At 31.4% G+C, this 22508-nt stretch overlaps 2 protein-coding genes and 1 long non-coding RNA gene across 17 annotated transcripts in view; 1 reads left to right on the top strand and 2 right to left on the bottom strand.

Moving 5' to 3' along the window:
- The window catches only part of LOC127711413 (transient receptor potential cation channel subfamily M member-like 2), a 550384-nt gene that overhangs the window by 68956 nt on the left and 458920 nt on the right, over positions 1–22508 (bottom strand). The window contains exon 1 of one of the 14 annotated variants that reach the window (XM_052217441.1): positions 255–402. The exons of the other annotated variants lie outside the window; for them this stretch is intronic. The gene's annotated coding sequence lies outside the window, so the exon portion shown is untranslated. Of the gene's footprint in view, positions 1–254; positions 403–22508 lie in introns of those variants that run through there. 14 annotated transcript variants of the gene reach the window in all.
- Positions 542–5865, top strand: LOC127711423 (uncharacterized). Its single transcript, XR_007986694.1, has 2 exons — positions 542–691; positions 2349–5865. It is a non-coding gene; the product is annotated as an uncharacterized LOC127711423 (long non-coding RNA).
- LOC127711415 (uncharacterized) overlaps positions 21796–22508 on the bottom strand; it is a 39381-nt gene continuing 38668 nt past the window's right edge. For both annotated transcript variants that reach the window (XM_052217456.1, XM_052217455.1), the window contains exon 19: positions 21796–22296. In XM_052217456.1, the coding sequence (XP_052073416.1) occupies positions 22031–22296 (266 nt within the window). In that variant the 3' untranslated portion in view covers positions 21796–22030. The remainder of the gene's footprint in view (positions 22297–22508) is intronic.

Consider the following 22508-nt stretch of genomic DNA (forward strand, 5'->3'; position numbering starts at 1 on the left):
TATAATTAAGCACCCAAGTATTCTCTTATCTTTATAGTGTTAGCCTATTTTTCTTAGTTCTTAATCGTATTGACCTTTTTTAATCTATTCTTTATATTATTACCCTTTATTTTGCATTTTGTGTCCATTATTATACATTCTGTAAACACCAACCAGACCCTCATAGCAGTATACAATGACACATTGACAACAAAACTTTATGCACTACTATCGCCTTTTGTATGTATTATTTCTAATAAAACAAAAATATTTACCTTCTAGCAGTATGAAATTCCTTTTGTAAGAAAAACTTTAGACATCGCCTTTTTGATATATGTCAGGGATAAAAAAAAAAATTTTGAACGTCCCACATAGAACAGGTACATGAACGAACTAAGACTAGGAACAATTTAATGTTGATAGACAAGAATAACTACCTTAGTCAAAATTATCTAAACAAACAAAGGTCTAGGATATATTTAAATGTCTTCGCTTCAGTCTGTTATGTGGTTCGCTGATTTATGAAAATAGAAGCGAACACAATTTATATGAATAGATTTTAATCTGCATAGATATGAAGTCAGCGATTCCTATACACTGTTACAATTTGCAGAAACATCCGATATATATCACGTATATTAGATTGCAATGATACTCCGGACGAAGCATTTAAAATAGAAATGCCAGTGACAATTAAAAATGTTATTTAAAGGTAGGGTCAATTTTCAATGAATCAATTTTACAACAGGACAATTTTTTAAAAATCAATCATATTTATTAAAATTTACAGTAACTCGGATCATATTAGATATCCGTATACGTCAATAAGATAAAAGTCAATATTAATTTATTCATGAATTAATGTCCATCGATGAACACTTTATAAAGACATGATTAATTATCAAAATATTGTCGCCAAAATAATAAATTTCGATTATTATTAAAATTATCTTTAAATAATTGGATCACGTGATTAAAACAAGTTCCTTGTGAATGGCCATATCAATCCGATGTAAGGTTAAAAGATTTTCATATGACCGTGTATTTGTTTTTACTACATGGCGTATTTTTATTTACAATTATCGGAAACTAATTCAACCTTCGATAATGGAATGAAATTTGATTCCGAATCGTTTTCAGTAACAACAGTATTTACCATTGTGATCCAGTTGTTACTTTACAGCATGCCAGCTGGTCACTGGTATTTACATAGAGCTCTTGTGGCTTAATCGTCATCAAGTATTTGCATAGTATAAGCAAAAACTTTCTGACCATCTATCCTTTTCATAAAATATGACCTCAGAGTATTTAACCGGTAGGATGAATTGTAAAAACAGTCGTTGAGTACATGTCATGATTATTTTTTTCATTAGGTATATGTACCATAAAGATAAACTTTGAAGACATCTGGGATTGCACTGAATGTTATATTATTTAGCATATAAAATGTACACTAAATAAAGTCATCATAGGATCAAAGTTTTGACAAAATATGAAACAATTTAAAAAAAACAATGAAAGGAGAAGTTAAGCTTAGAAAATTAAAAAAAAAAACAACAATTGATGTAGGTGATATTTTTTTCTCATGCGAATACAACTATCAATAGACAAAGATGTTAACATATGCATGTACAAGTCCCCGTAAGGCGTTTATCAAAAAATCTTCTCAATTTGGAAGGACCTGAAGCATCCGAATGACACGAAGCCCAAGAACAATTAACTCTTAAAACGTCAATTTAAGAGTACTTGTTTACCTAAAGCTATTTCAAAGTCCTATTTCAATTTATGAATAAACAATATTTTCTCAGGACCTTTAAGTGAAGGTCTGGTTGCGGTTTACAGAGTAGAAAATAATGTGTAAGAAGGGCAAAAATTAAAAGAATAGAGAAGAAAAAGCCCAAAAAATAAAGAAAAGAGAATAATGGCGTGCATCCTAGTGAGAAAAAATAAAGTGGTCGTTTTTCGAACTTTAAATGCAACAAATTACAATGATTTCTGCTGGAGTCTTTCAAAAAAAGAGTTTTTATGTTGTTTTTTTTTCACGGCTTTGTCGGTTTGAGTGTCCCTTTCATATGTTCCGCCTTTCTTTGATATAAGGATAAGAAGACGTGGATTGCCAATGAGAACCTGTCCTTAAGAAACAAAATGTCGATGATGAAACAGTTATAAAGATCATCCGTACAGCATTCAACTGTGAGCAAAAGGAAAACCCGTATAGAAATTTATAAGCGGCCCCATATAGACCAAGTGTAGATTTTAGGTAAGCATTGATAAATTAATTGATACATTCAACATTGTTCAATGACATCTGTGGCCGAATTCAAATTATTCTTTATAATTCTAATTGCTTATTGTTTGATTTTTTGCAGGAGCTATATTTTATGAGATGGAATATGGGAAGGTGATCAAGAACACGACAATACATGGGATCTACAGTGCCTTTTACTCAGTCTCTGATTACAGAATTGAACCAGCCTTGAATTTTTTAAGAATACATAAAATTGTATTCAACAGCCATTGAAGACCAACAAAAAAGACTGAAGTCAAGTGTTAAGACATTCACCTCATCTTTACCAAATGACTTATTCAGATACGCTGTTAACCATACCACTGAAGTTCTTGCCGTGGAAGAAGATTAGGAAACTTACCTTGTGTGAATACTTGTACGCTACTTATATAGAAAAAAAAAACGGCTACGGCTTATGTTAGAATTGTACCGACTGTTAGATCCAGAGACATGTACATACCTTTTGACTGATATATTATCGTCATCAGTATAGAAAGTGTCTGCCAAATCAAATTCTATAAGAGGAAATCAGATGCGATATTATCTCTCAAAGCTACCGTCAATGGCCTTATTTAAGAAGAACCTATAGGGCGTGAAAAACAGTCTTTTGCACTGCATACATTTAATAGCGAAAAGGCAGAATATGGGAAGAAATGCAAACATTTGTATAATTTGCTGCAAAAGAATGAAGACATGAGTACCATCCTAAGTGAGCATAAAATAGAGATATTTGCACAGCAACAGACGACTCCTCGCCATAAGGAAGAAATGAATCTGTTTAAGACAAATTTCCATCCATAAAGAGTACTGCAAAAGATATAAAACACAACTGTCAGAACATATTACAGGACACTTAAATCATTGAGGTCTGAATAAGAAGAAGCTATTTGGTTAAAAAAAACGTTTAGACAAAAACCTACGTCTCTTGTCTCTAAATGTAAAGAAGGCAAAGATGTATCGATTAAACCGGAAAAAAATTATGAGAGTTTATCCTAGGAGGAAAAAGACAAAATCAGAAATTTTGTTTTCTCATGGACAGGTTTTGCATCAGTAACGCAGCATATCATGAACTGACAATGCCCTCCGATGAACTTCCCCGATCTAACATGCTGATTGAGTGCCGTTTGGACGATTCATGTTGTAAGACTGCTCGAAAATGTACCTGGATCTATGATTGAAATTGCTACCGAAGTTAAAAATTAATTGAAAATCACTTGAAGAATCAGCCTGAATCATCACAGCTAAAGATAACTGTATCGGGAGATAGAGCTTATGTAAGAAGTATTTAAAAATTGTTCATATTTTCCATGTCTGATGCTTCTTCCCACACAAAACAGTCTTATCAGGAACAGCAAACCTTTGCAATTGTAGAATGTGGTGAAATACTATGAAAATTTTAAAAAACCGCTGTTAACCTGTCTTTGATCAAAATTAACACTGTATTATCAAAACGAGGTTTGAATGTTATAGGGGCTTTAGCTAAGAGATATAAAAATAACTAAAATTGCGATTTAACTTTTTTTTATTCAAGAAAAAAATATAGAACACTTTTTAAATCTTCATAAAACGTGACCTGACCAACGCTGACAATGACAGGACCAAATGAAATGCTATTAATTTTTTTTTTATTTTTTGAAGGATTTATCTTAAATTTGAAATGATAATAAAATTTGATCATTTAATATATAAATATATGAAAAAAATATAGTAGTTTTAAATGTTCCCAAAAGTCAATACATTTATCGTTTGCTTACATGTATATGTTTGAAAATTATTTATATTTCTTATTTGATAAAATTAATGGTTCAATCTAAGTGTTTCTATAAATATGATGCAAAGCCTATTACATATAAAAATGTATAAATTCATTTTTCCTGGTCATGATAACGGTCAGAATGTAGGACAGAAAGTCACAGATAAAAAGTCACAGACAAAAAGTCACGGAAAAAAAGTCGCATGTATATTATGTTATAAACATTGAGTCCTGTTCATAGTAAAAACTAATTTTTTTTGGTTAAAAGAACGACAATATAATAATTTTGAGAAACATCTTTCTGTAATGGCCTTTCAGTGAAAATCAAATTATATGTACATGTATATAATTCTTTTAACGTTACCCTGTGTAAAGTTATCATATTGGCAATATTTTTTAATTTGCTGCTAAAAATCCATAGCGATAATTGTTATTTTATCAAATTTCAATAATCCAATGCCTATAACTAATGTTAAGATAGTGCTACCATAGTCGGATCCAGAGGGCCCTTAGGGCCTCACACAAACAATTTAAGCTTGTCCTTTCTTCAACTGTCAATTTTCTGATTGTATCTTCTTAATATTATGTATAAATGGTTAGGAGCTAATAGCTATAATTTCAAACTGTCAACACCAAGTGGCACTTTGATCTTAAATCTTCACTTCAGCATTTGAATAATTATAGTCGATGGACTGACTTGTAAAAACCATCGTTCTTTGACACTGCATTAAATTGAAAACTTACAGAAGAGAGTTTTTGTATGAGAGATTTAGTCTATTTCTAAGCGTTTTCCAAGTTTATGCATATAGCATATAATTTGTTGTTTCTATGGCAACACTATCACTAATAATGCCTGGAATATCATTAAAATTTCTCAAATACAAAAAAAAACCTGCATAATGTCAGCAAAATTGTATACATTCATTGCTATATGTATCGAAGTTCATTAAAACGAATTTGTAAAAATCAGCGCTTATCAGTAATTTTTCAAATGAACTGCTTGTTTCCATGGCAACACATTCAATGGCAAATATTGCACAATTGAATATATATATTTTTTTTAATGATTTTATTTGTTTTTTCTAGATTGAGTAATTGTTTTTCTTGTATATTTTTCATGATCATGAAAACAGACTAAAATTTCTTCATACTCAGCACTTTTATCCAGATTAGAGAAATTGTGTTTGTTTCCTTCAAGTGGTAACACCATTATCGATATACTATATACTAGGAAAATTATTCATATATACACATGTGTGTATACAGTGAAACATAATAAGTGTTTTAGTTTTCCTACTTTTGTGCACATTTAAGAAACTAACTGAAACTTTTTTCAAAATTGCTTGAACCTTGTGTATCATCATAAAATTGTTTCCATAGCAACACAGTTTAAACTATAATACCGTTATATATGAATATGTGTAAAATTTTGATGATTACAATAATTTCTACATTTTGTATATTTATTTATTTTTTTCTGACTGCAAAATTAGATTTTAAAACATTTTTTTTTCAAAAATTTTCAAATTTTTTTTTCTGAAAAAAATGAAAACTAAGAATTTTGTATCCATGGTAACAAAAAAATGAGACATAATTCCCCAATACTTTTTCGCGTCATTGATAAGATAAGACGCTGGTATTTATGAATTCATGGTTGACTTTTACTCAGGTGTCCGCCAAAAATTATGGTGAGCATTCAAAAATGACCTTGAAAGGGTATTTTTTTCTTAATGCAAATCACCTAAAAAGGGGGTATATGTGATTATGATTGAAAATTGATATGAAAATATCAGTTATTAAATAACATTAATAAAATACATATATTTGATAAAATCATAAATAATTATTCTTTCTCTTATTTATTTAATATGAAAAATTATGTTGAAAATAGCCTTTTTCAGCTTAAAATCATAGATTTCCAGAAGAGGTAAAACTGGTCATCGGTTGCTATGGCAACCGATAAACATAGCAACCAAAATTTTGACATTTCGTTTTGTTTTATCAAGACTTGTAAGTGTGTGAAGTTTGAAGAAAATCCATGACCATGTGTGCCACACTCCCTATATATAAGTTTAAATAGTTACAGAGAACCAGTATTAATGTTACATATCTAAGCGGAGGTTATTAAAAGTATATTTTTGACTCTGGTTTCGAATACCGACTCATAAAAATTTAAAAGACATTTTGTTGTTTTAAAATATTCTTGACTTGACTTTACATGCGAAAAAACGCTAGGATGTCGAATGTTCTGTTTCTACAACCTTTCAGTATTGGTAAGTTTTGTCTGAGGAAACAAACCGTATTTATCTATGATGCAAAGCTTACATTCAATAACAGGTGTTGTCAATGCCACAAATAAGTGGCGTCTAAAACATGTTAAAGCTGAAATATTCAAATGTGCTGAAAGTGGCGTGAACAACTAGTTAAGAACTTGTCTCTTTATTTGAATGGTAAAGTATTGCATTTAAGTCCTTTTTTATGGAGGAACCTTTCATACATGATCAATGGATTAGATTTACAGTTTTTTGGCAAAACGTTTCGCAATGGTTTGTTGGCAGTGCTCTTCGTACTTCATATGAATTATTGTTTCTTCGAGCTCCACTGACAAACGATAGCACTTACACACTTTCTTTTTAGGAGGAAAACTACAAGACGATGCTTCAAAATACACAATATTAACTAACGCAATCAAGAACACATATGAAATAATATGACCGAAGGACAAGAGACCCCAACAAATTTCTTCTCTGTTCCAGTTGGTTCAACATGACTAAAGGATTATGGTTCCATTGGACTGATCAGATTATATTGAAGTTATTCATATCATATTTATGATACACTAAAAACTTTATTTCATTGAGTTTTGATTTTTTGACTTGTTAATGACTTCAATTTTTTTAATTTGCCGTGGAGTTCGGTATGTTTGTTATACTTTTTTACATAGAAATGATCCACACAATGTTACAAACTAACTACAAAAAATAGTATAGCAACTACATACCAATGGAGCATTTGCATTATTCACATATTTGTGGGCGTATCCATAACGACGTAGCGTATAACACGTATATGAGAAAAGGACAAATTAATTATAGTTGGTCCCGATGAAGATATTTTGTAATTCATTTAATTTTAATTTAGTTGAATTGAGGTCGGGGCTAAAATATTATTTTATACATATCTGTCCGATACGTATACATCGATCCGTGTACGTATCCAGATTCGTAAATAATGCAAATGCTCTATAACAAAGTAACTAAACTCTGAAATGAAGTACGTATATTCCATAATAAAAAAAAACGCATAATATACATGTAATAGCGAAAATGCATAATATAAAGAAAAACACCCATATATTTGTAAATAATATCACAGAAAACCACTAGCCAACAACTTCTTGATGTTCCTTATGTACACAGATGCTGTCTTACTTACTGATTACAAAAACAAATGTAATTTTTATCATAATACATATTTGTCGGTAAAAGACAGACTTACAACAGTTTAAAAAATGACATACATGTATTATATGTCACCTGTACTGAATTGCATACAAGAGCTGAACGTACGCGGTAGTTAGTTGAAAAAGGTATAGTGGCATACATGTAACTTATATTGAATCATTGACACAATAAAAAAATACAGGTGAATCAAGAAAAAAACTTACATTGACAACATTTGGAAAACCGATAATTTTGGATTTCATCGGAAGAATCGGAAGATTGATAATTGCAGAAGAATCGGAAGATTGATAATTGCAGAAGAATTACATTGTAGATATGATATGTTTAAACTTTAATTCTTTATATATTGGACTTTTCATGTTCGCTCTTCATTTACGGTAATGATCTGTAACCATAATTAAATGTACAATTACCACTTGGGAAGTAATTCTATATTAAGTAGGGCTTAAGTGTGTTAAGACATTTAAAGCTTTGTACAGAGCAGTATACAACTGTACACAATAATTACTTGTATGTTACCTTCAGTGAAATTACGAATCAGGAAGTTATCCCCTTAATATGGTGTTCATATCGTTAGTACTTCATCGTTTTCTTTTCATAATCAATAACAGGATCTATATGTGATACTAGTAAATACGAATACTCAAAGATCTTTTCTCTGCGTATCATTTTGATCTTGTTAATGGTTGGTTTGGGAAAAACTGCTGGGCTAATTAACGACCCGACGCGTAAAAACGTTGTCAAGTACATGTAACTTAAAGTTTACAGTTTCTCCAAACAATAATGTCAGTAAGCTTTAAATACTGTAGAGTCTGATATGCCAAGTTTTATGAAAAGTTGTCTCTGACATCTCAATGATATTAAACTCATTTTTCATATTTACCTTTTCCTATTAAAGAGGCAACACATTGTAGCTCCAATTAAGACTTATAATAAACTATATTTGCCTTTCTTTTCAAAGTGTTTTTAAAACGGATTTATGAAATAATTTTTCGTTTCTAGCTTTCAGTTTGGCTCAATTTTATCCAAATAAGCTTGAAAACATCGCTGATATGTTAATGGCTTGCAAGTCAATCATTCAATCTCATTTGAATCCGTATGCATGTTACCTTAAACATTACTCCAAGTTGAAGATGAACTACGTATGTGCTTAGCATATTCAGTTACTAAAATAGAATGTCAACATGGCAATTTGAAACAATAAACCCTTCTAGAAGAGTCACATCGTTCACAAATGATATTTTATAACTGCGTTAAATACACAGTCAAAAGCATTTAAGGTATACACACGAGTTCATACTTATAGCATGTGATTAATAGTAGCTGAATGTTGACGTGGCTGGCTGCAAAAAAGTCGACTTTTGGTTTTACTAAAAAAGTTCATTTGGCCACAATATCAAGACAAGTCGGATAGAACCATCGTCAAAGCATTGTTTTCTACCCGTTTCTATGCATTGCAAAATAAGTTTTAGGAAATATGCATTTATTCTATATCTACTTGTTATATGGTCCTCAATTTGTTTGATGAATTGTTTTGTGAAATAGATCATCTTTTCGTTCCCTTTGCTTTTTTGCCATTATGTGGTCAGTCCTGTTCCACTTGCAGATTTTAAATTTCTAAATGTTACCTTGGTAACCCTCTATATCAGTATGCAAATCCCTTTCCTAATCAAATAATTTATTTTGACCCCGAAAAAAAAGCTGAATGGTCTAAAGATAAATCATAGTTAGAACATTAAATGATCACATGTTTTACCACGATATTATAAAACGTCTACAATGTATGTATACTGATTTTACTGTATTATCTCATTCATTTGAATTTTGCACTAGTTTGGTATTAAACTATTTCATTGGAAGTATTATCATCATTTATACGGTTACGACCGTCTGAAAATGTTATACATAGTTTTTCGTAGAACTTTTCCTCAGAGTCGTACGGAGCTTCGGGATCAGATGGACACACAATACAGACGACTTTACGCCAAATGTCTTTCAAGGCTTCAACATCAAGCCATTGATTCACGACCCTCTCTGAAGGCATGCATTCTTGTCATTTCTATTTCATAAGTTCCCAGCTACTCTTCAGGAAATCCTCAGTTATAACAAATACGACCTTTCTGCTTGAATTGATGGCTTTCACGATGCACTCGGCAATAGACATTTCTTCTTTGAAATCCTTGTGATACAAACAGAGGCTGAAGCCATTTGACTGCAAGTTGTCGTAAAGAGTTTTAACCCATGATATGTCTTTATGACTGTATGCAATAAAAGCATCATAATTGAAATCATCAGAAAGAGGCTGGTAATGTCTAAGTTTCATTTTAATTCTAAGAAAAATATACTATAATGCAAATCGGTAGCGATAGTATTTTTTTCCAAAGATTAAAGCTAAAATGGTGACAGAAGTAATGCAACTTGCCAGTGTTACCAATAATTTCGTTTTGCAACTGATTTCAAATTTGTTTAGATTTCGAAAGAATTGAGACAAAATTGTGAGAGTCCCAGTTTGCATGACGCATTCTATTTCATCAACATCACTTATAAGACCTGAATTGTGCACCCATTTAAGAAAACGTAGTGTATTACAAGAGCATTCAATCGGATTTCCACAAAGAAATACACTGGAAGGTTTAATAATGTTAAGTTTAGCCATATCGTCTTCGCTTAGACACGAAAATCTATGGTACTTCAGACTGATAAGTTTAATCTTATTTTGTTTTGACGGAAAGTTCGGAAGGGATTGTAAGTTGATTCTGTCCAATATGATAGAAAGCTTATGTCTGAAAGGATGACAAAAAAGGCCATCTGGTAGAGATGTTAAGTTATTTTTCATCAGGTCAAGGTGTTGAAGATCTCAATTCATCTTTAGAAATTCTGAGGCATTGTGAAGGGTATTCAACCCGATTCCCAGATTGGCATCTTGTGCAATGAGAGTGGTCAGTTTAGGAAAATTTGAAAAAAGATTAACACCCAAAACTTTGCAGTTGAATCCTGACATATCAAAATACTCCAAATTTTCAATCCCATTAATCGTACCATTCCAATCCCGGAATGTAACATTAGCCATATTCAAAACTTTTAAATTTGAACCGTTGATAATAGTTATATTTGAAATGCTCCTCCTATTCTATGATTTAACGTGCGAATGGAGGTCAAATTGTTCTAATATTTTTGGAAGGTAAAACGAGTAAGATACGTTATTTTTGGTGGATCGTTTTATTCTGTTGTCTTTAACAACCTCATGTGGAATTCTGATTATTTTTAAATGCTTTAACGCACAAATTGCAAGTACATAGCTATCTTTGATATCGAACAGTAAATTATCGGACAAATTTAATTCTTCTAAACAATTCTCCTTTTGTCTATATCTCAAAAAAGGATTGAACCTTACACCAAGTATACTATCACCCACCAAGTTTAACTTTTGTAGACAATTTTTTTCAAGTACTGCAAAGTGAGGATGGCCCAATACAAATCCGTCTCTATGTGGATTTCCAGTTATGCTTATTTCCGTCATATTTCTACCCTTGAAAATCTTCAAAGAATTAAATATGTTGCTTATTACGTCGTACGTAGCACAAGCGGTGTGTATCGCTATCCCTAGCGTTTTTTAATTCGGAAACGATATGATCGTGTTTGGTGCTAGTGAAAGCACAGAATCAATCCATAATGTTTCTTTTTTAAGAGACTTTAAGTTTTGAAATAAATTGTCTGAATATGTCAGTCCCTGCAATTAAAAAAATTCAAGGTCCTGTAGGTTTGATAAATAGCAAAGACATTTATCTATTTGGTATGGTCTACTCAAATCAATGTGTAACTTGACCAATGATTTAATCGAGATATTACGGTTTGAAAAAAATGTATAATTATCGTAAAAAAAATTATCATGTATAACTAGATCCTGAAGAGAAATTAAACTTTGAAAAATATACTCATAAAGAGAATTTGAAGTTACCAAGTTACTTCTAAGGTTGAGAATGGAGAGTTCAACTAGTCCATCAAAGGCTCCCTGTTCAATAAACCTAATCCTATTATCAGACAAATCTATGTTTTTTAATATTCTTGATTTCCGGAAAGACCACGTGTAAATAATTTCCTTGAAGATATAGATCTGTTGTAGAATTGTGCAGAACATCAGGCATTGTTGTTAAATTTTTCCTCGAAAAATCTATAAGGTTGATAACCTGATCATTCATTTTAATGTGCGTTGTCTTTGAAAAACCTGTATACAAAAAAGAATTAATCAACATACAAATATCACACAAATAAAAAAAAACTTACTGCAATTGTTTGCAGCTGTCCTTAGTTAGGAACCTGTTGTTCAGTGGTTGTTGTTTGTTGATGTGGTTGATAATTGTTTCTCGTTTCTCGTTTTTTTTTATATAGATTAGACCGTAGTTTTCATGTTTCATTTCTTTTACACTAATCATTTTGGGTCCTATATAGCTTGCTGTTCGGTGTGAGCCAATGCTCCGTGTGGAAGACCGTACTTTGACCTACAATTGTTTGCTTTTACATATTGTGACTTAGATGGAGATTTGTCTCATTAGCACTCATACCATAACTTCTTATTTCTATTATGGGGTTATTGGATTTTGTTTCCAGTCCGATATTCATGTTTATCTTAACTATTTCTAATCTAAATTACCCCCATTTACTCTCATTTTTAAAAAGGACGGTATTAGTTAACTTATAATTTTTGAAAATGACGTTTCTCGGTTTTATACCGCTACATAATCCGATTTTTTCTGTGTTCACTGTCATGCAAATCTATCTGTCGCAATTGAGTGTTCCTATATCTTATATTGAAAAAACGTAATCTTAGATTTATTACTATAAAAATATACCATAGTAGCCTTTTCATATTGAGCACACTGTACAAATACGCATTAACCTGATGAAAATTTGTCAATTATATTACATGTAATTAGAGAACTATATGCATTTAACTTCACAAGAAACTAGGAATTTATGTTTGTATAGCAAAGTAGCCTTTGGAAAACTATATAGTTATAATGCATGCGTTTTTTTATTATTAATTGTTTTTGGCTTTTAGCTAGCTTTCAGTAATTGCGGATACTCTCAAATCGTACTTTCGTGTTAATTTGTCCCGTTGATACAATTTGTAATGTTGTTTTTTTTGTCATTTATAGTTTATTTTCTTAAAGTTATATTTCGTCTCTCTATTTGTAATTTATATAAATTATACCAGCTTTGATAATGTTTGGTATGACTAAACATTTTCACTCCTGCAAATTTTGTAAAAGATATTTCCGTTCGCCATTACTCTACAACATTATTTTCATTTACCTGTGTACAGTATTATTTAGCGGCATTTTGTTTAAGGTTTACATCGTTATATCATGTATACGGCGGCAGTTTGTTCAAGGATATGGCTGACTTTGTGAAATTGTTTATTATCTCAACCCTTATTTTATTGATTTTGTATTAACATTGTGTCATAGATCAAATGTATACGTTCAGTGTATATTCACTTGTTTGTTTTCATATGTTTTTTGATCGAATAAAGCCATTTCATTTGATATTGTATAATGTGTTACATTATTGTTTCAGGTAAGTTTGAAGGTTTGTACCTATTAAAACGTTTTGTTTGCACATTTGTTTGCACCTGTCCTTAGTCAGGAACATGATGTTTAGTTGTTGTCCATTGTTGATGTTGTTCATAAATGTTTCTCGTTTCTCGTTTTTTATATACATTAGACCATTGGTTTTTTCCCGTTTGAATGGTTTTACACAGGTCAGTTTTGGGGGCCCATTATAGCTTGCTGTTTGGTGTGAGCAGAGGCTCCGTGTTGAAAACCGTACTTTGACAATTTCTTTAGACAATAAATGGAAATTTTTAATATAATAGTTACAGTGTGGTGTACTACTTTTGGGACAAATATTATAAAACTATAGAAAAAGTCATTAGGTCTTACTCAAAATATAGACAATTTTATATAAAGGGGGTCTTTAATCTTAATTACTACTTTCCGGAATACTAATTTTTAAACTTATTAAGCTGGACCTAAATTCATGACCCATTTTTTTAATGGTGTCGTTTCATCATCCTTCTTGCTATATGAGGCATTGAACATGAAGAAATCAGTTTGGAAAGGGTATAAATATAACACACTGTCTACACTAGGAACTATATTTACAACGAAAATCAAAAGATGATAACGGACATTTTGCACAATTCTTTATGTATTACATGTATGTATGTTTTGTCTATTATTTTTTTAGTTAAACACCCCAGTATTATCTATTCTGTATTTTGCTTGCCTCTTTCTCTGTAGTCTTTGTTACTTTGGCCCTTTTAATGTAGTATTTCCCCATTATTCTTTATTCTGTAAACCCCCATCCAGACCTTCATACTATTATGTTATATCATATTGACAGGAAAACGGTATTAATATCAATATCGCACTTTTTATGTATAATTTCTGATAAAACAAAACTACTTACATGCTTGCAGGATAAAAGTCCAGATTGCCAGGAAAACTTTAGCCATCGCCTCTTTAAAAAAATCTTTTCGAACGTCGCAATATAATCAACAGCTATGAACTTAGAATAGGAACAATCAATTTAAAAAAAACTGGAATAACTTCCAGAATAATGATTATCTAAATAAACAGAGGTGTTTGTGATAAACTTAAATGACGTCTATTATATAGCTCACTGATTTCTGAAGAAACTGTGAAATCAAATTTGTATGTATTGATCTTAGCAACATCCGAATATCTTATATACAATGTATGTACAAAAGAAATATCAATGACGATTAATAAGGTAATAAAAAAAAAGGTAGGCTTAATTTCCGCTGAATCAATGTTGCAGCATTATAAAAGTCATTTATATTTACTAAAATGTACAGTAAATTCGATGTATTTGTGTATGGACAAGTTTCCACATCACATTTTTGGAAGACGGAGGGAATTGATGAGTGCCAATGAGACAACTCTCCATCCAAGTCATAATGTATAAAAAGTAAACCATTATAGGCCAACGTAAGGTCTTCAACACGGAGACTTGGCTAACATCGAACAGCAAGCTTTAAAGGGCCCCAAAATACAAATATAAAGATAAATTTCTATTGATAATGCTAAAACGTATATGAATAAGGAGATGTTAGATTTTACTATTGGATAAACAATATTGTACTAGACTGTTTATTTACAAATAGAGCAATGGGAGAAAGTTGGGAATATCGGAAAACAAAATCAACAAAAATAAAAAAAAAAAAATAGAGAAAAGTGGTTTAAATGTCAAAACAAATGAAGGACCCCACCCCACCAAAACACAAAAAGAAGTTCTACTTTTTGAAGCAGTTTTCAATTCAAACACTTCCTGTATCGTAATGTCGCATCGTATTACAATTACTTTCAATATCGAAAAAAAATAATGTGGTGATACACAAAGGTTTAATTGTGTAAACACAATTTAATTGTGGAAACAATTTATTCCTCTAATAACAAATAACTGACTTCCTTAATCGTGAGGGAAAAAAATAAAGAACAGCGAGACCTCTGCGTCATCATGGTTAGTGTCTCCGTTACACATGCACCACCTACCATCAAAATGTCACAATCGAAAAACGTACAACTAGAACGGATATTTGGTATCTCTAAACATTTCGCTAGTGAGTTACGACACAAACACTTTTATCTAAGGCTGTTTATTTATGTATATATGTGTCAATGTATATCATATATCAGAATATACACATGTCTGCAGATAACTAAATTAACATTGTACATTCAAAGAGTAAACCTTTTTGCCTTTAAGCACCTACATTTGTTGTCTATAGTTCACTGACAACTATTACCCGTCTTTCCATAGCATTAAGCTATGTCAAAATTAAGTTTTTAAAAAATTATCAAACTGCTATGATTTTTGGATGTGTCAATACGTAGCCTCTGTTATAATTACTTTCCTTCGTCAACTTTACTATCTGAGTATTATACCATCACTTATCAGCCAGTGCTATGCATTGGGAATGTATTTCAACTAAGTCCTTTGTAAAAGATGGGCAAAAGATACCATATGGACAGTAACACTTATAGATCGAAAATAAACTGACAACGCCATGGCTATAAAAGAAAAAGACACACCGACAAATAATAGTACACATGACGCAACATAGAAAACTAGAGACTAAGCAACACGAACCCCACAAAAAACTGGAGGTGATTTCAGGTGATCCGGAAGGGTCAGCATATACTGCTCCACATGTGGCACCCGTTGTGTTGCTCATTTTATTACACATCTGGTAAATAGTCTAATTCGGTAGGTCACATTCGTGAAAAGGGAAGGGGAGTGTATACAAGGAACATATCCGATATCATCTGTGAAACAGTTATTCCATAACGGTCAACCAACTCGTGATGGCGTCCGTAAAATGTACAAAGGGATGATTCAACTTCACCATTTGAAACTCTTGGTTTAATAGCTTCCTTGTGAGCATCAACCCTCTATGAAGGAAATCATGATAGGAAATACAAGCCTGGGATTCTCGTATCAATTGGGAGATATATACTCCGTATACAGGGGCTGCTGGAATGTTGCTGCCTATATAGAAATGGAAGGTTCACTATTGGGAAGTTGACATCATCTCTTTTGTCGTAAAATTTTGTTTTCAACCGATCTTCATTGTCAATTTCTCGATGTAAGTCAAGATATGAGGCAGACTTAACTCTATCTGCTGTATCCCTTATCTCTAGTTTGATGGGATAGATTCGTTCAACATAGTTACCAAATTTTGAATTATTTTGCGAGAGAATAATGTCAGTTTCAGAGAATTTTTTGTTTGAATCAGAGTGATTCTTTACAAAGTAGGTTCTATCCCTCCCCAAGACAAGATACTTGTTTCTACGTTGTCCATACTTTTTTTATGAAACAAAGCAATACCAACTCTTTCAATTTGTCTTTTAGTTTGGAATGGGGAATACTTGTGTAAAGTGTAGAAAAGTCAAATGTGTTAATAGTTTTGCAAGATGAAAGAGTCTTAAATTGTATGTACTCTAAAAGATTTTTGGGATTTTCTAGTATTCACATCTGATTCACACCACCTATAGAAGCTCCGTATAACTCTGAGGAAATGTTCTACAAGAAACTATGTATAGCATTATCAGATGGTAGTATGAGATTAAGTGTTGATAACACTTCAATGTAAAAGTCAAATATCCAACTCTTGCAAAGTAAAGACGAATACACAAATAATATATATTACATCAAATCCGTTACGAATACATGTTAACATAATTGTATGCGATTTATGTGATAAATTTTTCAAAATATATTTTTTATTTTACTTTTTTTCGTGTTGTATTAAAAGTAACGAAAAAACAAATAGTTGATGTAGAATTATTAAAATGCATTGAACGATTTTAATTTAAAAACAAATGTGTGGAACCTTGATCATGTTGATCGTCTGCGAGACATTTGTCGAGTGAATCAAATTTCAAAATGACAAAAACTCTGAAACATTTATCATGTTTATTAAAGCATGAAGCATCATTTACAGTATATATATAATTACTATATTTTGTCTCAAAGCATAAATGTGTACGATGCTTATATTCATGTAGAATACAATGCTTTGTCGAGAACTTTTATTCTGGTTCTAATTAAGTACAAATAAAATATATGTTTAAGACAACATACGGTTGTTCTATTCATACTAGAAAATAGTAAAAGACACTAAAGGGACATTCAAACTCATTAGTTGAAAATAAACTGCCAATCCAAATAAAAAAAAAACAAAAAACCTAAAGATCAACAACATTAAACAAAACACAACATAGAAAACAAAACACTGTGTAACACGAATCCACCTAAAACCAAGGCAAATTTCAAGGGTAGGCAGATCCTGCTGCACATGTGGTACCCATCGTGAAAAGTAATGTTTCAAATAATTTTTTTTTGTTTGATCAACGTTTTGTTCCCAGCAAAACCATTCATATATCATATTAGATATATAATCATTTCTGTCCGATTCAAAAACCTTCAGGTAGAGTATAAGAATGATGATGTATCTGCGTGGATAGTCCATCAGTAGAGGTTTCTACTCAGTAGTAGCACAAACCCGTACCAATTTAACTGCACCAGATGCACATATCGACAATTGATGTTTTTTCAGTGTAATTTGTAATCAAATTATTTGAAAATTCAAAAATTCATTCAAAAGTTGATGAGCTTATTTCACCGAAAATAATTATTATTAAAGATAAAACGTACAGGTAATTAGAGATATGAAACATATAAAAATTAACACCAGCAGTGCTCGAAATAAAACAATATCTGAGGAAAGTATGTTATTTCAATTTAGTATACTTCACGTAAAAATGCCATATTGGCTAATACGAGGGTGTAAAAAGTTCGGCAAAGCTCGCGTTATAAATATGAAAATTGAATCGTTTCGATTAGAGAAATATCAAATCATCCAGTTTTAGAATCCAAATGTACCATTGTTAGGTAAGATGTCTGTAGACAAATAAAATGAAGTTGCACTACATCGTTAAATCGTTTCGCATTGAATTCCAATTCGCAGACATAAATAAACCTTTGCAATTCTGTTTAACAAATACTGATTTCTATTATCAACGATTGGATTGAACTATAATTTATCTACACTGGCTAAGACCAACCAAGGTTTTTTGCATTGCTCAATTTTTGCCTTTTTATGTTTTGTTTTGTAGTTGTGTATCTGCTTGTTTCGGTTTTTTTTGTTGTCTCGATGTACAATGTGGAGTATGCCTTTGGTCCTATTCCTTTCTGTAGATCATTATTCTAAGTATCGGAAAACAAATATTGGACTAGGACAAATTATTATGTTTTTGGACGTTACATCAACCTGCTGACCAAATATGAAGCCATTTTGTTCAGCAGTACAGCAGAAATGTGTTACAAGATATACATTTTATTTCACATATTGAAATATTCAAATTGTCTGCAAAGAGTAGTTAGGGGTCGAACAGAAATGTTCAAATGTTACAAATTGTTAAATATTGTAAATCTTCTGACAAAATATGAAGTAGTATATGTGATGAGTAATTTACAACATTCTTATAGGACGAAAGGACTAATTGATAGATCCCAGACCATCAATTTGTTACATGTATTTTATTCTTAAAATAACGAATGTCACATAAATGTCTGATAATCATTTCAACAAGGATGTATGGTCAAATTGTTTTAATCATGGGTTCAATATCCAAAAGTCTATCGACAATTTAATGAGATTAATGTATCTTTAACTATAAACCTTAAATTCCATGTACTTGACAACGTTTCTACGCGCCGGATGGGTACTAAGCACATCATAATTTCAAAACCAGCTAATAAAAAAGCCAAACATAATGCAAAGTATCGGCTTTCGAGCATTTTTAATTACTAAAGTATCATAGATAGACCACGTTATTGATTATGAAGAAAATAATAAATGTACTACAAAATAACGCTAGAAACAACATTTGAAAGGGATAACTGATTCGTAATTTCACTGAAGGTGACATATAATGTGTACAATTCGATATTGTCCTATACAAAACTTTAAATGCTTTAACACTATTTAGCTCTTTTTAATACTGAATACTTCCCTAATGGTAATTGTACATTTAATTTTGGTAAAGATCTTTACCGCAAATAATGAGCGAAAATAAATGTCCCATACATAAAGAATTAAAGTTTAAACATATCATATTTACAATGTATTTCTTTTGCATTTATCAATATTCCGATTTTTGTGATAAGACAGAAAGTTATCGATTTTCCAACTGTTGTTTACTGCGGCATGTTAGGCGTTTTTTTTCTTGGTTTCACATGTTTTTGTTGTTTCAATGATTAAATAAAAGACAAATGTATCCCGCCATTTTCTTTTTTTTAACTTATGTGGTGACATATTATACATGTATCTCATTTTTTAAAACTATTGTAAACCTGTCTTTTACCGACAAAAATTTATTGAATAATACTTAAAAATTTAAACAAATTACTTCATTTTTAAACTGTACAATGGACCATACCAACCACTAGCCCGACTCCTCTGCGTAATACAGACATTTAAAAAACAAATAACAACATATTAACGGAGTAATTGCATGGTGTCATTATATAGTAAGACAGAATAAGGGTACATAGGAACATCAAAATGTGTTGGGTAACTAAGGCAACAGTAGTATACGGCTGTTCAAAAGACATAAATCGATTGAGAGAAAACAAATCCAGGTTACAAACTAAAACCACGGAAACATATCAACTACAAGAGGAAAACAACGAAACAACAGAGACACTGAAGTGCAATAAAAACAAACGACAATGCAACATACATAGAACCGAACTATACGATAACAACTGCCATATTCCTGACTTGGTACAGGACATTTTAAGAAAACATGGTGGGTTGAACCTGGTTTTGTGTCTAGCCAAACCTCGCGCTTTATGGTAATGTTAAATATACTGTTCAAATGACAACATTACATGCCAGGATTACAGTACAAATAAATGCAAGCACACTCAGGACAGAGAATTACATAAATAAATAATATAATAGTACACAATGTTAACCACAGAATAACAACGAATACCTAAAATAATTTAGGACAGTTCACAAAAACATCATAAAAGAATTACGAACAATGCGTCACACGATTATATCAACGCCACAAAAAGTGACGCGTCACAGGTAAATTTCTAAAAATTAGATTTGTGTTAGTAATTGGGTAGTGGTTTTCAGTGACATTAAAATTGTGTTTTGTACTTACCTCATTACAGTATTAAGTTACTTCGTTATGGTATGTTATTGCTTTATTATTTTATGTGGTTAGTTTGTTACATTATGTAGATCATTTCTTTGACAAATAAATACTGAATCCAAGCCAAATTCAAAAAGGGGAAGTCCATAACAAGTCACATAATCAAACGCTATTATTGAAATCAAGTTTCTATCTGTATATACATTATAATAATGGAACCATAGTACGTTAGTCTTGTTGAACTACTAGAATAGATAAGATATTATTGTTTTGGTCTCTTGTCCTTCAGCCATATGATTTCACAATCTGATACCCTGAAGTATCTAAAAACAACGCTGACATATATTAACAAGGATATTATGACACATTGACTGTAAATTGTGTTCTTGATAGGGTTAGTTATTGTTGTGTAGTTTGGAGCACCGCCCAACATTTTTGGAAAGTTCCCCTCCCCCCCCCCCCCCCCCCGCCCCCCCCCAAAATAAAAAGGAATGTTTAAATGGTATCGAGATATTTGTGTAGTTTAGAAGGCACGTTATTATTAAAATATAAGAAGGAGGTCATTTACAATGTTTTAAGGATAGTTGCCTACAAAACCCATCAAAGATTCAGGGCTTATCATTTTATACGCGAGTCAAAATTTTAGTCTTTAATAAAGACTCATTAGTGACGCTCCAATAAGAAAATAGGCCATATAAAGTACGAAGAGCATTGAAAAGAAAACATTCCGAAAAGTTTTGCCAAATACTCCGAATTTAATCTACTTATTGGGTAGAACATTCTATTATTTAGTGGAGTAATTTCTGTTTGATCATGCATGTGAGGTGCCTCCATAAAAGAGTATTTGTTTGCAATAATTTACCAATCAAATAAAGTGACATATTTAGGTATATGAGGTAACGTCTGAGAATTTGTATTCAGTTTAAAAGCCAGTTGTTTGATGTGTTTTTTGCAATACATGCATTTTTGTAAATGAATTGTTTGTTTTATTTATAGATATTGAGGTTTGTTTTATTTAAAAATATCAAATGAAAAGCCAACTCCACTTCTTTGCTACTCTGTTATGTTCATTTGAAGAAAACAGTGTCTGTTTTACAATAAACCTCTTTTTATTGTCGTGTTTATGGTCTCATTTGATCGAGTTTGTTAACAAATTCAACAATTTTAATTTGGTTACAATAATTTATTGGATGGTTGCTGTTGGCCAATTTGAAAGCAATTAATGAAATACTGGTTATTGATTTCATAAGGTATCATTCAAAGTTGGTGCAAAGCTATATATTTTACTTATTAATATAGTGTAAGGGTAAATTCTAGTATTGCATTTTGTATTTTTGTGTGTTACAAAACTTTTGAATTTTTAAAATACTTAGATTTTCTACCTCAGGAATTTATTACTTTAGCTGTGTTTGGCAAAACGTTTAGAAATTTTGGTCCTCAATGCTCTTCAACATCGTACTTTATTTGGCCTTTTTAAATTTTTTGGATTCGAGCGTCACTGATGTGTCTTTTGGAGACGAAACGCGCGTCTGACGTAAATACAAAATTTAATCCTGGTATCTATAATGAGTTTATTATTAAATATTGTTTCCTTTGCGAATCATTGACAAAATAAAACAATTGTATAATCTAATTATGTCATTTAGACATTTATATCAAATTGTCTGTATGCAATTCTTATATCACGGATTCCCTAATAATTCAATCCAATATATATAACATATGGTTTGGCATTTTTCATATTCCTTTTCGTTTTTGTTTAATGTAAACTAGAATTGTTATAAAGCCTTTAATAAAAATCCAGTAGTTTCACACACAATATTCCTCCGTGTCCATCCCGCATGTAAACATACCACCCTGGTGTTCCATAGCCCGGATACTTTTCCAGAATGTTAGGATCTCCATCAAGAAAAACTGGGAAAAATGAGAACGGACTATCACCAAGAAATGGAATTGTTCCTAATAGCTGACCTTCAGTGGAAAAATGAAACAAATGCTGTCTTGAATACTTATGACTTATTTCTTTATCGTGTCTCCAAGAAACTAAAAAGCCAGCTGAAAAGTAAAAATAACTAGTCATTGAAATAGATAAAGCGACATCATTACATTTCAAATCCCAAAGAAAAAGTGCTCCTCAAAAGATTTATGCATTAATTTGTGTAAAACGCCACAGTCATCAAGATAGAATATTTTACGTGTACGGCGTTCAGTTTTATAGGTGGAGGAAGCCGAAATGTGTAATCATAACCACCGACCTCCGACAATAA

This window comes from Mytilus californianus, unplaced genomic scaffold (genome assembly GCF_021869535.1).
Source record: "Mytilus californianus isolate M0D057914Y unplaced genomic scaffold, xbMytCali1.0.p SCAF_8, whole genome shotgun sequence".
Taxonomy (NCBI): Eukaryota; Metazoa; Mollusca; class Bivalvia; order Mytilida; family Mytilidae; genus Mytilus; species Mytilus californianus.